This window comes from Lissotriton vulgaris, chromosome 8, assembly GCF_964263255.1.
Source record: "Lissotriton vulgaris chromosome 8, aLisVul1.2, whole genome shotgun sequence".
Lineage (NCBI taxonomy): Eukaryota > Metazoa > Chordata > Amphibia > Caudata > Salamandridae > Lissotriton > Lissotriton vulgaris.
This window is the reverse complement of record NC_141696.1, coordinates 578,610,867-578,623,947: the sequence shown is the minus strand read 5'-3', so window position 1 is coordinate 578,623,947 and position 13,081 is coordinate 578,610,867. Positions and strand designations below refer to the sequence as shown.

Below are 13,081 nucleotides of genomic sequence, written 5' to 3'. Positions count from 1 at the left end.
TGGAGCACACTCCACTTTTACTCCAGGTGGCTGGTACTTTTGGGTGCACTACCAACATCGATGGCTTGGGGAATGGCATATTCGCCGGCTCTACCGTTGTGGTGATGCCAGCCATCACTAAGGTCGGGCTCACGACACACCACTCGTAGTGGGGGCGTGCGTCGGTGCTTACACTGGGCAGTTGTTTGCTGATGGGATCTCCATCTTGGTCGAAGAGTCAGTCCGGGATCTCTGTGCTACACCGTCCGGGCAATTTGTGACCCATGCAGCACGTAAGCGAGTTTAAGTAGCACATTGGGGAGACCCGGACAAAGAGTTCGAGGCTGACCGTAAGCTGCAGGTAATGCTGACATGCAGCCCAAAGCGCGACTGCCTAACTAATGTGTACACAGTGACGGGCAACGCAGTGGGTCCCTTGCTGCTCGACCTGAAAAACAAGCATTTGCAATACAATAGGTCTCGCGTTTGCAAGAGTTTAAGCTATTGCCATTGTAAATGACAATGCCTTTTATTTATGTTTTAAAAACCAACACATAAAATAAAGGCCTTGTCATTTACAACGCCAATAGCTCTAACTCTAGTAAATGCGAGACCTATTGGATTGCAAATACTTGTTTGTAAGATGTGGAAGACTGTATGCATTTGAGTTTGCTGCAGGTAATGTTTTTAGTAATATCTGGGAAATCGACAGCAAAAACCAGTCAGTCAGGCTACAAACAGGTCAAGCCAGTCAAAACAAACGCCTACACTGACCTGTCACACCAGCCCTTCTGGGACTGCCTGAAAGCCCTTTAGTATAAGCCAGTCCAACATTGGAAGGTAACGATAAAAAAAATCCATATTATCAAAAAAAGAGTCCGAATCTTCTATGAAGAGTGTCTGTGTGTATATGGGTTTCAGACTGCACGGTGATGAGTTGTACTGCGTGTGTGTTCAGTGACTCTCCTGTGCGTGCGTTGCTCGCTCTAGCGAGTGATATATGTGGCAGTTGTATTGCGTGCGTGTTTAGTGCCTCTCCTGTGCGTATGTGGCACGCTCTAGTGAGCGGGCTGCGGACCCGTCTCCGGCCCGCTGCCCCGGTTTTGAAGGAGCCCTGCGAGCCGAGACATGGGAGGGATGTGTGTGTGTGCCTGCGTGTGTGTGTGTGTGCATGCGTGAGTGTGGCTGTGTGTGTGTGCGCGCGCGCGCGATTGAGAGAGGCGAGAGGCTGACTTGCTGGGAATGTGGACAGGAGTTGTGCATGGCGCAGGGCTAGACGTGTGCGTCCACGAGGTGAAGTCGCCCAGGGAAAGCGCATACCCTTCCCCTGTCCAACATTCCAGGCAAGTGAACAACAAAAGGTCTTTTCGCTGGAGCAGCGCTTTGCGCTGCTAACACCAGCGAGACCTAGTAAATGGAGTCAAAATTTCCAAATTGCTCTGACTGGCACTAGATTCTGGGGCATGTCCTGTGGGTCTCGAGGAATATGTGTTTAAAATTACTGCAATCTAACTACATGCACCACATATATCTTACCCTGGCACACCTCCATAAGATGTTCGCTAAGTTGTCCCATCACTGTCCCAGGTGTGGAACTGAATAGGCAGACGTCTACCAAATGATGTACCAGTGCGCTACACTTCTCCCCTTTCGGATGGACAGGTGTGCATACCTTACACAGTTGCCAGGCAGGCAGCACATCAATACACCTAAGACATGCCTCTTGGGACAGATTCCTTGTCCTAAGACGGATAAAGCAAGAAACAGACTACTAGACCTCTCTCTGGTGAGCCGTGTGATACCTATGCACTGGAAGGCATCAGGTGCACTTCCGGTAGGGGTGTCAAAGGGAGAATGTCAGGTGATGGGCAAGAGCTGAGGATAGCGCCTTGCAGTACCTCCCCTGAAAGGCTGGGCGAGAAGCTCATGTTCCCGGATGAGATGTACGATTATTAGAATTGCAAGACGAACCTGACCTCCGACTGCGATGAGACGGGATGTGCCATGCCCCATCGGTGGCTCCTTAGGACAGGCTGGAATCCCCCTACTTTATCCCCAAGCCTAATATACCTGCATGAGCAACACCCCGACTCCTACTCAGTTCCTTCTGAAAGTGATGTATATTACCTAGATTGATGTCAGTACAAGATGCCGTAAATGAAAAAGCAATAAAGCTCTATTTAACACACCTTAGGACGCAATATTCCACTGTTTGGTTACCATATTCTGGGACCATACCCTGGGAACTGAGTACACCCCAGCGCCATTAACCAGCAATCTAGGCTTCATATCTGACTTCAGTGCAATACATCAACCTGTGAAGACATGCTACACTCCTTCTGATATGTTCAGGATTACGGCCAACTTCCTTACCACTTACTTTTATGCTACCCGTATACAGATGATAATGTTTCCAATGCAGGCTAAAGCATCATATATATAGGCCTCTATTTGCTTCAACGCACCACCTTGCAAATCACCAAAAGCTCCAGCTGCTATAAATCTCTAAAAGCACCAGTGCATTTGGTGTGTGAGTTACAGTTTGCATGGCTGTTGTTAGATATATGGACAGTGCTCCTAACCATAGCTTGCAAAGTTCAGTGCTTTTTCAATTTGAATTTGTAACCAAAACTGCATTTTATCTGCAATTTTTCGGTGTTATTTATACATATGTTGAGATATTATCAACATTAACCATTACTTCATTTAACTTTGTTGTTTTTTCAGTGACACTTTTGATTTTTTTTCATGTACAACATCCAAGAACTCTGTGCGCCTAATCCTCTACAGGCAGCCATTCCAAGCTCTGCAGAGTATTTAGCCATCTGTGGTTGGCCACAGGGTCTGGCACAAGCAAGCCACTGGATCCAACTCTCCGCTGGAAGTCAACACACAGAGTGCAAAGCCTTTGGCTGTGCTGACTGTGAGTTGGCCAGCCAGGCCCTACACCCAACATTCTGTGGTTGCCCAACCTTAACTACGCAAGGCTGAAGGACATGCAAGTAAGGTTGGCCACAGGGCCTGCCTCCAGGCCATGAACCCCCACCCTATGCAGGGGTCCAACCACTGCTGTGCACAGCCTCCAGCCTACCCAGGACCCAACTCATCACGGGTGGCCAGCAACCACAGTGCACCAGCTTTGACATTGTGCCATGGGACTGGTCAAAGGGCCTGACCCCCGGCCAGGCCCTAGACCCAATTCTCTGTGGACAGTCAAGCTGTACTGCACATGACCTTTGGCAATGCACAGCAGGGTAGGTTGGCCACAGTGCCTGTAGCCTTTGTCTGTTCCCAAATCTCTACAGATGGCCAACACCTACAGAGAATGGCTGTTGAGTGTATGCTTTCCGAGCCTAGCAGTGACGTGACCATCTTGCTGCGGTTGTACTCTTGAATGTCCACCAAATGTCTTTACGCCTGTACCCCCAGATATCGCATTGTGTGAGTAGATATTGATATGCCGAAGAGCCCTGCCTCTAAGAGGTCGGCCACGCCACGGGTCTGACAGCAGAAAGAGGAACAACTTTGTTACATTCATGCGCAGACCTGCTAGATATCAGGATGTCATCTATGTAGAGGGATATAACTTGCTTTAATGTTAGTCAGCTCCTGAATTGCTAAGAGGGTTCTTTGATCTGCCAGTGATTGGAATCATGTCCATTACTCCACTAGATATGTGTGTTCAAAAACTGCTTACCAGTTTCGAAGCCCGAGACTTACTCTTCCCTTTGCTGTTTGCAATGCCCACATTACTGGTGTACAGGTGCTTATAGACCTGTGCAGTGGGTATGCATAACAGTCACCAAAGATGCTTGTGAGCTTGCACTTGCATGTATTTTGCTATTGGGTTCTTTGTATTCAACTCTCCTACTCCACATCACTACCACTGAAGACATCTGTCTCAGCGTGGACAATGAGGACACCTCTACAATCATTCTACTAAACCACTTGGCTGCATTCAACACTGTCTCCAACCTCATCCTCGTGCAACACCTACTCAGCTCTGGAATTCATTGCCTGGCACTACTTTTGATCATCTTCTTGGGATGCATCCAAATGGTCAAAAGTCCCCTACTTGTCCGACACCTCCAGCTTCCTCTATGGCATCCCACAATTCCGTGTCCTGAGCCACTCACTGTTCAGCATCTACATGACTGCTTCACCACAATTATTCACAGCTACTTCCACTACCCGAACTAACTTTGTCAGCTGCACATCCTTGGTAGCAGACTGAATGAAAAGAAACTGCTTCAAACTCAATAGACACAAAACAGAAGTGGTCCTGTTCTGCAAAGACACGTCTCCCTGGTCCTAATGCTGGTCCAACGCCAAGCTAGGCCTAACTCCCCGCCCATCCAGTGCTGCCAGGAACCTGGGCATCATGATTGATAGCCGAATCTTGATGACCAATTAAGTCAACACAGTTCCTTAAACTCCTTCCACAATCTCAAAACGCTCAAGAAATGTATTCTAATGGCTCCCTCTGGACATGCGCAGATCTTTGACATAGGCCCTCATCACCAGCAGGCTCATCTAGAGCAACACCTACTACATTGGCATCACTGCCTAACTCACCAAAAGACTCCAAGTACCTCCGCGAACCCTCAGATCCCTGGGTCAGAATCTGGCTGTGGTTCTGCGCTTCAGGCTGAGTAGAGCTGGTGGCCGTTCTTTTCGAGTGCTAGCGGCGAATTGGTGGAATTCTCTTCCTCTTCATATCCGGGCTATTGATGACCTTCTTCAGTTTAGACGTGCCATCAAGACCTTCTTATTTGCTTAGCTCTCATGCTGTTCCTGTGGCCTCTTTGTTTTTATCGGTGTTGTGTTGTGTTTGCCTTGTCAAAGCGCCAGGACACCCCTTCGCTGGGGCAGCTGTGCGCGGTATAAGTAAAAATAACATAACATAACATAACAAGTGTTACCGAACACAGTCACAAGACTCACACTCATACTACCACATTGTACACAAATACCAAAACAATCAAAGACTTCCACTGACTCCCTTTAAAAAAATGCTCCTTTGTCAAACTCACACACATCTATAAAGCACTACTCAACCAAGGTCCAGCATACCTCAACAACTGTGTCCTGTTACACACCCGGACCAAATACCTCTGCCAGCTAGCCTTCTCCTCACTCAAATCCACCACATCCACCACATCTGCTAGGCTGAGCCGGAAATTGATGTCCTTCTAAAGGCTGGAAGAAACTCCCCTACTACATCAGACCTGCTAGCTCCAGCCTTGATTATTCGGAAGAAATTGAAACCCTGTCTCTTCCAATAAGCCCCCAGACAGGCCACCCCTAGGTGCACCCATGGACCCTTCATCTGCCAAGCCTGCAAATTCACTTGCCTCCGAACCTGCACCCCACCCACCGGACACAGCTACGACAACAACAACCACCTCAAGTGCATCCTCCTCAACACCCGCTCCGTCCACAAACACGCCGTCGAATTCTGGGAACTCCTTGACACTAAAGCACCAGACGTCACCTTCCTCACGGAAACCTGGATGAACGCCTCCTCGGCCCCGACATCGCCATATCCATTCCGGACGGCTACAAAATCACCCGGAAGGACTGCATCAACAAAACTGGAGGAGGAATCGCCATCATCTACAGGAACACCATCAGTGTCACGACCAACGCCGAAGACACACTCACCACCGCCGAACACCTACACTTCCAGATCCACACTGACCCCCAGACCACACTCAGAGGAACCCTCATCTACAGACCCCCGGGCCCACGAACACAATTCAGCGAAACCATCGCCGACTTCATCAGCCCGCACTCCCTAGCCTCACCAGAGTCCATCCTCCTAGGGGACCTGAACTTCCACCTGGAGAAAAGCAACGACAACAACACCACCACCAAGCTCGACAACCTCGCCAACCTCGGTCTCAAGCAACTGGTGGACACGCCCACCCACCTCGCCGGCCAAACGCTCAACCCCATCTTCTCCGCCACCAACCACGTCTCCTTCAACCACTCAACCAGACCACACTGGACCGACCACAGCTGCATCCACTTCACCTTCAAGAAGACCACCTCCCACCACCAGATGCTACGGATCCCCCGCAGATGCTGGAGCAAAGTCACCACAGACCAGCTGACCACATCGCTGAGCCAGAACCCATCTGTCGACACCAACGACGCAGCACACAACCTCGCACAGTGGATCACCAACTGCGCCGACGACCTCGCTCCTCTGAAAAAACCCCTAGGCTAGAGGAGCAACAGAAAAACCTCATGGTTCACAGACGCCCTCAAAACCGCAAAGAAATCATGCCGAACCATCGAAAAAGCTTGGCACCACAAACGGACATCAGAAAACATGACGACCCTCAAGAACGCCACCCGCGTATACCACCTGATGATCCGCACCACCAAAAGGACATCGTTCAAAGAGTGGCTGGACAACAACGCCCACAACAGCAAGGAACTCTTCAGCATCATCAAAGAGCTCGCCAACCCCAGCGCCAGCAACAACGACATCACACCATCGCAAGACCTCTGCAACTCCCTCGCCACATTCTTCGACCGCAAGATCGCAGATATACACGACAGCTTCGGGCCCCAAATTCCGCCTCCAACCACCAGCCTCAGTGCATGGACCCCCGTCAGCACTGAAGACACCACCCGCGTAATGAACACCATCCACTCCGGATCCCCCTCCGACCCATGCCCTCATCATATCTTCAACAAAACCGACACCATCATCGCACCCCACCTCTGGAATGTCATTAACAGCTCCTTCACGTCAGCCACCTTCCCAGGAAGCTAGAAACACGCAGAAATCAACGCCCTTCTGGAGAAACCAACAGCGGACCCCAAAGACCTCAAGAACTTCCACCCCATCTCTCTTTTCCCCTTCCCGGCTAAAGTCATTGAGAAGCCCGTCAATAAACAGCTGACTGCATTCCTCGAAGAAAACAACTCACTCGACCCATCCCAGTCTGGATTCCGAGCCAACCACAGCACCGAGACCGCCCTCATCGCAGCCACCGATGACATCAGGACCCTGATGGACAACGGAGAGACTGCCGCTCTCATCCTCCTGGACCTCTTGGCAGCCTGTGATACCGTCTGCCACCGCACCCTAATAACCCGCCTCTACAACACCAGGATCCGAGGAAAGGCCCTGGACTGGATCACATCGTTCCTCTCCGACAGAACCCAGAGAGTCCGGCTCCCTCCCTTCCGCTCCGAGGCCACCAAGATCATCTGCGGCGTACCCCAGGGCTCCTTACTCACTCAGCCAAACCCTCTTCAATATCTACATGAGCCCCCTTGCCACCATCGCACGCAAACACAGCATCAACATCATCTCCTATGCCGACGACACCCAACTGATACTCTCCCTCACCAAAGACCTTCTCACCGCCAAAGCCAACTTCCAGGACGGAATGAAAGATGTCGCAAAATGGATGAAGCATAGCCGTCTGAAGCTCAACTCGGACAAGACGGAGGTCCTCATCCTCGGACAATCCCCATCCGCCTTGGACAACTCCTGGTGGCCCACGATGCTGGGCACCGCACCAACACCCACGGACCACGCACCCAACCTGGGATTCATCCTGGACTCCTCCCTCACGATGACCAAGCAAGTAAACACAGTCTCGCCCTCATGTTTCAGCACCCTGCGCATGCTCCAAAAGATCTTCCGGTGGATCCCCAGCGAAACCAGAAAGACGGTCACCCAGGCCCTCGTCACCAGCCGACTGGACTACATGAATACCCTATACGCAGGAACCACAGCCAAACTTCAGAAACGCCTTCCACGCATATAGAATGCCTCCGCACGACTCATCCTCGACATCCCTCACCACAGCCACATATCCACCCACCTGAGAAACCTGCACTGGCTCCCCGTCTGCAAGAAGATCACGCTCAGGCTGCTCACCAACGCACACAAAGCGCTCCACAACATGGGCTCCGAATACCTCAACAACCGCCTCTCGATCTACACCCCCAACCGCCAGCTCCGCTCAACCAGCCTCGTCCTCGCCACCGTCCCACGGTTTCGCAAACCACCACCGGAGGAAGATCGTTCTCCTACCTGGCAGCCAAGACATGGAACTCCCTCCCCGCACACCTACGACTGACCCAGGACCCTCTCACCTTCAGGAAACACCTCAAGACCTGGTTATTTGAGCAGTAGCGGCCCCTCCCTTCAGCGCTTTGAGACCCTCACGGGTGAGTAGCGCTCTCTACAAATGTACTGATTGATTGATTGATGAGGGCAGCAGGGGTAGGTCACTTGCGAAGTGTTATCTGATGAACATCATTGAACAATTGACCCATTGGTCAACCTTTGCTGTAAAGTGCTGATGGCTGAGGAATTAGGATGTTTATTGGTCATAAACAGGTGGGCCTAGGGCTCAGCCATTGGCAAGGCCCTGCAGCCAACTCTCTGCTTCGCATGGCCAAAGGCCATGACCAGCGGAGTGTTGGTCACATGTGGAGACTGGGGGCAGGGGCCGGCCATAATGAAAGCCCCTCTGCCAAACCCCGTTGCTCGTTTGATGCAGAATCTGGTGTGACTCTAGACCTTGCATATACCCTCCACTGTGTATGTCCGAAGTGTGTATGGTGGATGTTGGCCACTTGTGGAGAGGTGATTGAAGACCTTAGCCACTGCCTAAGCACTGTGTGAAACCAGCCCTACGTATTGTTGAAGACCATGTCCAATGGAGAATTGTTGCTTGCAGAGGGTTTAGTGTAAGTCTTTGCTGGAATCTGTGCACTGAGTCCAAGTCCTGATGCAGATTGAATTCAGGGTCTATCCGTAGGCTATAACTGAGTTGTCATGAGTGAAGTCATCAATGATGCCATTTAATATGTCATAAGTGATGTAATATGTAAGGTTTTAAGCAGGGCCGGACTGGCCGTAGCGGGCACCGGGCAATCCACTGGTGTGCCGCACGGGTGGAGGCAGGTTTTGGGACCCTGGGGGCCGTTTATGTTACAGGGCCATTTTTGCAGCAAAATCGGCCCTGTACCGAAATCGGCTGAAAACCGGCCAGGCAAAAAGCTCGGCGGCACCTCCAACCCCCTGAGTGTGGGGGGGGGGGGGGGGGGGTAATTAGTCAAGTTATTATCAGAAGGACAGTGAGTATGCTATCCATACAGGGTAAAAGAGTACACTGTACCTGTGAGTTCAGGTTGGCGCACCATAAGTCTGTGATTAATTACCATGAATAATATTCAGCATGCTTAGTCGGGCAACTACCCTCTCTCAGAGTTTCAAATATTGAATCTGCCGTTCACAAGTATGCCCCAATTTGAAACTGCACTTCTTTTCTCTATACTCTACATCTTTGGGACAACATTGTTTTACTTCACCAAGAGCACAATCAATGTTATATAGTACTTTAATGCAGCACTATCTTTTTCACGTTCTCACCCACAATGGTCTGTGGGTGCCATATTTAGGTTTCCACTGAAAAATGCCCCAAGTCACTTTGTTCTAAGTTTTGATCACTGCACAGCACCACCACTAAGTCACATCACACAAACAATGTTGCTGTGTATTTTCTGTACTACTGTACGCTTCATTTCTATTTTTTGTATCCTTCCCAGCCCTGAGGAGTCGTGGAATTATCATATTCCCATGCGACGAAACACGTGTCGGCTGGCTCTTAAGAATATTAAATGAGGATTTAATCATAAAAGACATTGGTGTTCTCTCTGACAGCGGCGATTCAACCATTAAGGTGTCCATTGTGGCACACGCGTGTACTTTATCATTTGGTGTGTGCAATAGGCCTTCTGTTGTCATGGCATGTATGCATGCCTATTGCCAATGTGGCCACGTGGAGTGGAACTATTTGTTTGTGAGGGAGAGAGCCACTGAGCAACGTTCTGCCTGAATTGTTTTTGTTTCTGTTAGGAGCGCAGTGTTTGGTTGGTGCATCTGCGCACCATGTTTTGTCTGTTGCAATTTATTCACTGTTTATACTAACTTATTGGATACAGACGTTCTTGTATTGGAGCACAACAACCAATATTTTGAACTGGTAGAAAATCTTCCTGTTTGGTGGTGTCTTTATAGTGTAGGAGAGTGTTTTTGGATATGTTGCTTTACCTTAATCACATGGTTGGGCTGCCATTGCATATTCTTTGTCCTTTTGGTCAACTTATTTGTTCTTTGTCCCAAATTATTGATTTGCCCTAATATTTTTGTGATGGAGATTAGTATCGTAGTAGTGGTTTAATGAGCAATGGAAGCAAGGAAGTGTTGAATTATGTAGCATAAAATAACCATAATTGGAGTGCAGAGGGACACCCCCACCTCTTTCCACTGGGCCCCTGAACCACTGCAACGCGCTGCACTAATGGATTATCATTTTGATGATTAATTTAGCACATTGGACATGACTATATTCCCTGTTCATTCAAACCCAAAATGTATTTTTAAATGCTTGCTTGCTTTGGACTCCAAGAATAAACATATTTCTGAATTCCATTACGGTTCCCATCTTTGATAAATATTTGACATTTTTCAGGATATTTGTTACTATTTTTGTTTTAGACGAGGACTGAGTCAAATGGGAAAACTTCAAAAACAGATTTGCCGATTAATTTTGGATCATTTTGACCAGAACTATGCAAGGGAACTCGGCGAGACTTGGATTACAGCCAGGTTGTATAATTATTCTTTTTTAAAATAGAGTTGTTATGAGAATGATGTGAAATAACTCGTTTCTTGAAGTCGCACATTCATGCAGCCACATAAAGGGCTGTTTTGCAAATCCAATTCCTCATTGGCCAAAGACGACAAACTTGAGTTCTGAGAATGTTTGCTGAGCTGTGTCTATTGCTCCGAATTTCATTAGGTAACTGGCTCTCGTGTTCCTACGGACTAAAGTCAGTAAAAGGGCGATCGCAGTTGGGGCTAAGCACACATGTCAAACAAAATGCAGAAGGTTGATACAGACGAGTGTGTCTTGGTCATTCAGTTTCCCAGATCAGATATTACCCTTAACATTTATGTAATTAGGATTACAATAGACATCACAGACAGATAATGATTTGCATCACACTAAGTTTTTGCATTAAGGGCATGTTATATCCTGTGTTAGGTGTAATGCATTCTTTCCCTTCTTTCACTGTTACCTGCTGTTTAGTCAGTCTAAGTGATGTAATGGAATGCTGGTGAGTGCCTGGCCTGGTAGATTGTCAGTTAGAGAGAGTGGACTGAGTAGCAAGGATACTGCTGCTGATTGGGCATTTACCATCTTATAACATCTAACCTAAGACATAACTTGTTAATATTATTCGAACTTATGAAGTGCACTATCCCCCCACGGGTATCCTGGCACTGACTTACACATATTGTTGCCCCTGATGGGCGAGACTTCGCTCTGTCCATCGCAGAGATAAATCGACCGATCGCGGAACATTAGCCAGTGAGCCATTGTCGCTACACCCATATTGAAACTGATCTACAGGCCCTTGTACCACCACTCCTCAGGTCTCAAATCTTCAAGCCTGCCAGGACTGTGTATATATAATCCCTACATCCCCGTCTTGAAAAAAACCCGCCGTGACCACCAACAGGGGCACAGAAGGGTCGAAACGTCAACACATTTCTTAGGTCCAGAATGACCGGGTTTCCACACTTGGAAAGAAACTGCGGCATTCAAATAAAGCTCTGGCCTTCTCCAAAGAAATATTTGTAGAAAAAAACCGTGTTGACACTGTATATATTGTTCACTTTGTCACTTCTTCACTATGCACAACTGTCACTTAATAGTATTTTGTACATAATTTGATTTCACAGTCCTTTTGAAATAACCATATCGCACAAAATGAAATGCAGAAATCCAAATAATTGAGCACAGAACTAATTGAATGAGTACTGTTGTTTTTCGTTTGTGTGTTGGGAGAGCGTATTTCATATTACATTTATTGAACGTTGAATTAATATCAGTCTTACCCGACAGAACCACTTTTTCCTTAATCGACTGACTTACACTAGCCCTACTATTCACATATGTCCCTGTGAGGATATCACTCACTAAAAATGATGAAGATCTGAACTACACTGTTGGGAAGAGCAAGGTTTTAAGCCTTTTACTGAGCTGCAAAAGGTCTTCTTTCTGTCAAAGACTGGGCAGAAGTTCATTCCAGAGCTAAGAGGTTGCAGAGCTAAAAGCTCTTTTTCCAAACGTTATTCTTCTAAACCTAGGCACATTTACCAGTTTAGCTGATGATGAGGAAAGACTTCTGGTCAGAGCACACCACTCATATTTGTTCTGCAAAGGCTTGGGCCCTAGTCCATGCAGAGCCTTGAATACAATGCATAGTGATATAAGTTGTGTCCTCTGTAACACTGGGAGCCAGTGAAGCTCTTTAAGAGACAGAGAGGCTGATGACCGGCGTGATCTCTTTAGAGCTAACTTAGCAGCTATTGTCTGAATTCTCTGAAGTCTCAAAAATCAGAAAATGTGGGGCCTCCAGTAACAGGGCATTCCAGTAATCCAACCAGCTCAGAATGACACTTCTCACTACCAGTGCTCTAGCTGGAGTCAGTAGCATTAGAAGTTTCTCCCGTAGCGCTCTAATAAGGAAAAAACTGGTCCCGACCGTTTTGTTCACTTGAGTTTCAAGACTCAGTTTATCGACAAATACTATCCCCAGGTTGCACACTGCCTCTGAGGGTATCTGTGGCTTATCTGTAGGAATAGGTCAAAAGTTGTCCAGGAGCAGAACCTTCTTTGCCGCACAGCATAAAATCTCTGTTTTGTCTCCGTTAAACTGCAAGGAGTTATTCTTGAGCCATCTAGTAGTTTGTTTCTTTCATTCAACCATGAAAGTTTTCCAATGATGATGATTGATTCCCCTCCAATGGGAGGATGAGTTGTGTATCATCTGCATAGTTCACCAGGTTAACATTGTATGACTTAATGACAGAAATCAGAGGACTCATATAGACATTGAACAATATTGGGCTGATTGCTGATCCCTGGGGACGCCGTGCTAAATGTTAACACATTTGGATTGATAGGGGGTTAAGGCTACTGCCTGTTGTCTGTTCGACAGGTATGATTGAAACCATTTCAGAGCCATGCCCTCTACCCCAACTTCTTTGAGC

At 48.0% G+C, this 13,081-nt stretch overlaps 1 protein-coding gene across 1 annotated transcript in view; it reads left to right on the top strand.

Annotated features, from left to right (window-relative positions):
- The window catches only part of NSUN3 (NOP2/Sun RNA methyltransferase 3), a 210,696-nt gene that overhangs the window by 73,795 nt on the left and 123,820 nt on the right, over nt 1-13,081 (top strand). The window contains exon 2 of the mRNA XM_086934421.1: nt 10,517-10,627. Within this exon, the coding sequence (XP_086790547.1) occupies nt 10,533-10,627 (95 nt within the window). The 5' untranslated portion in view covers nt 10,517-10,532. The remainder of the gene's footprint in view (nt 1-10,516; nt 10,628-13,081) is intronic.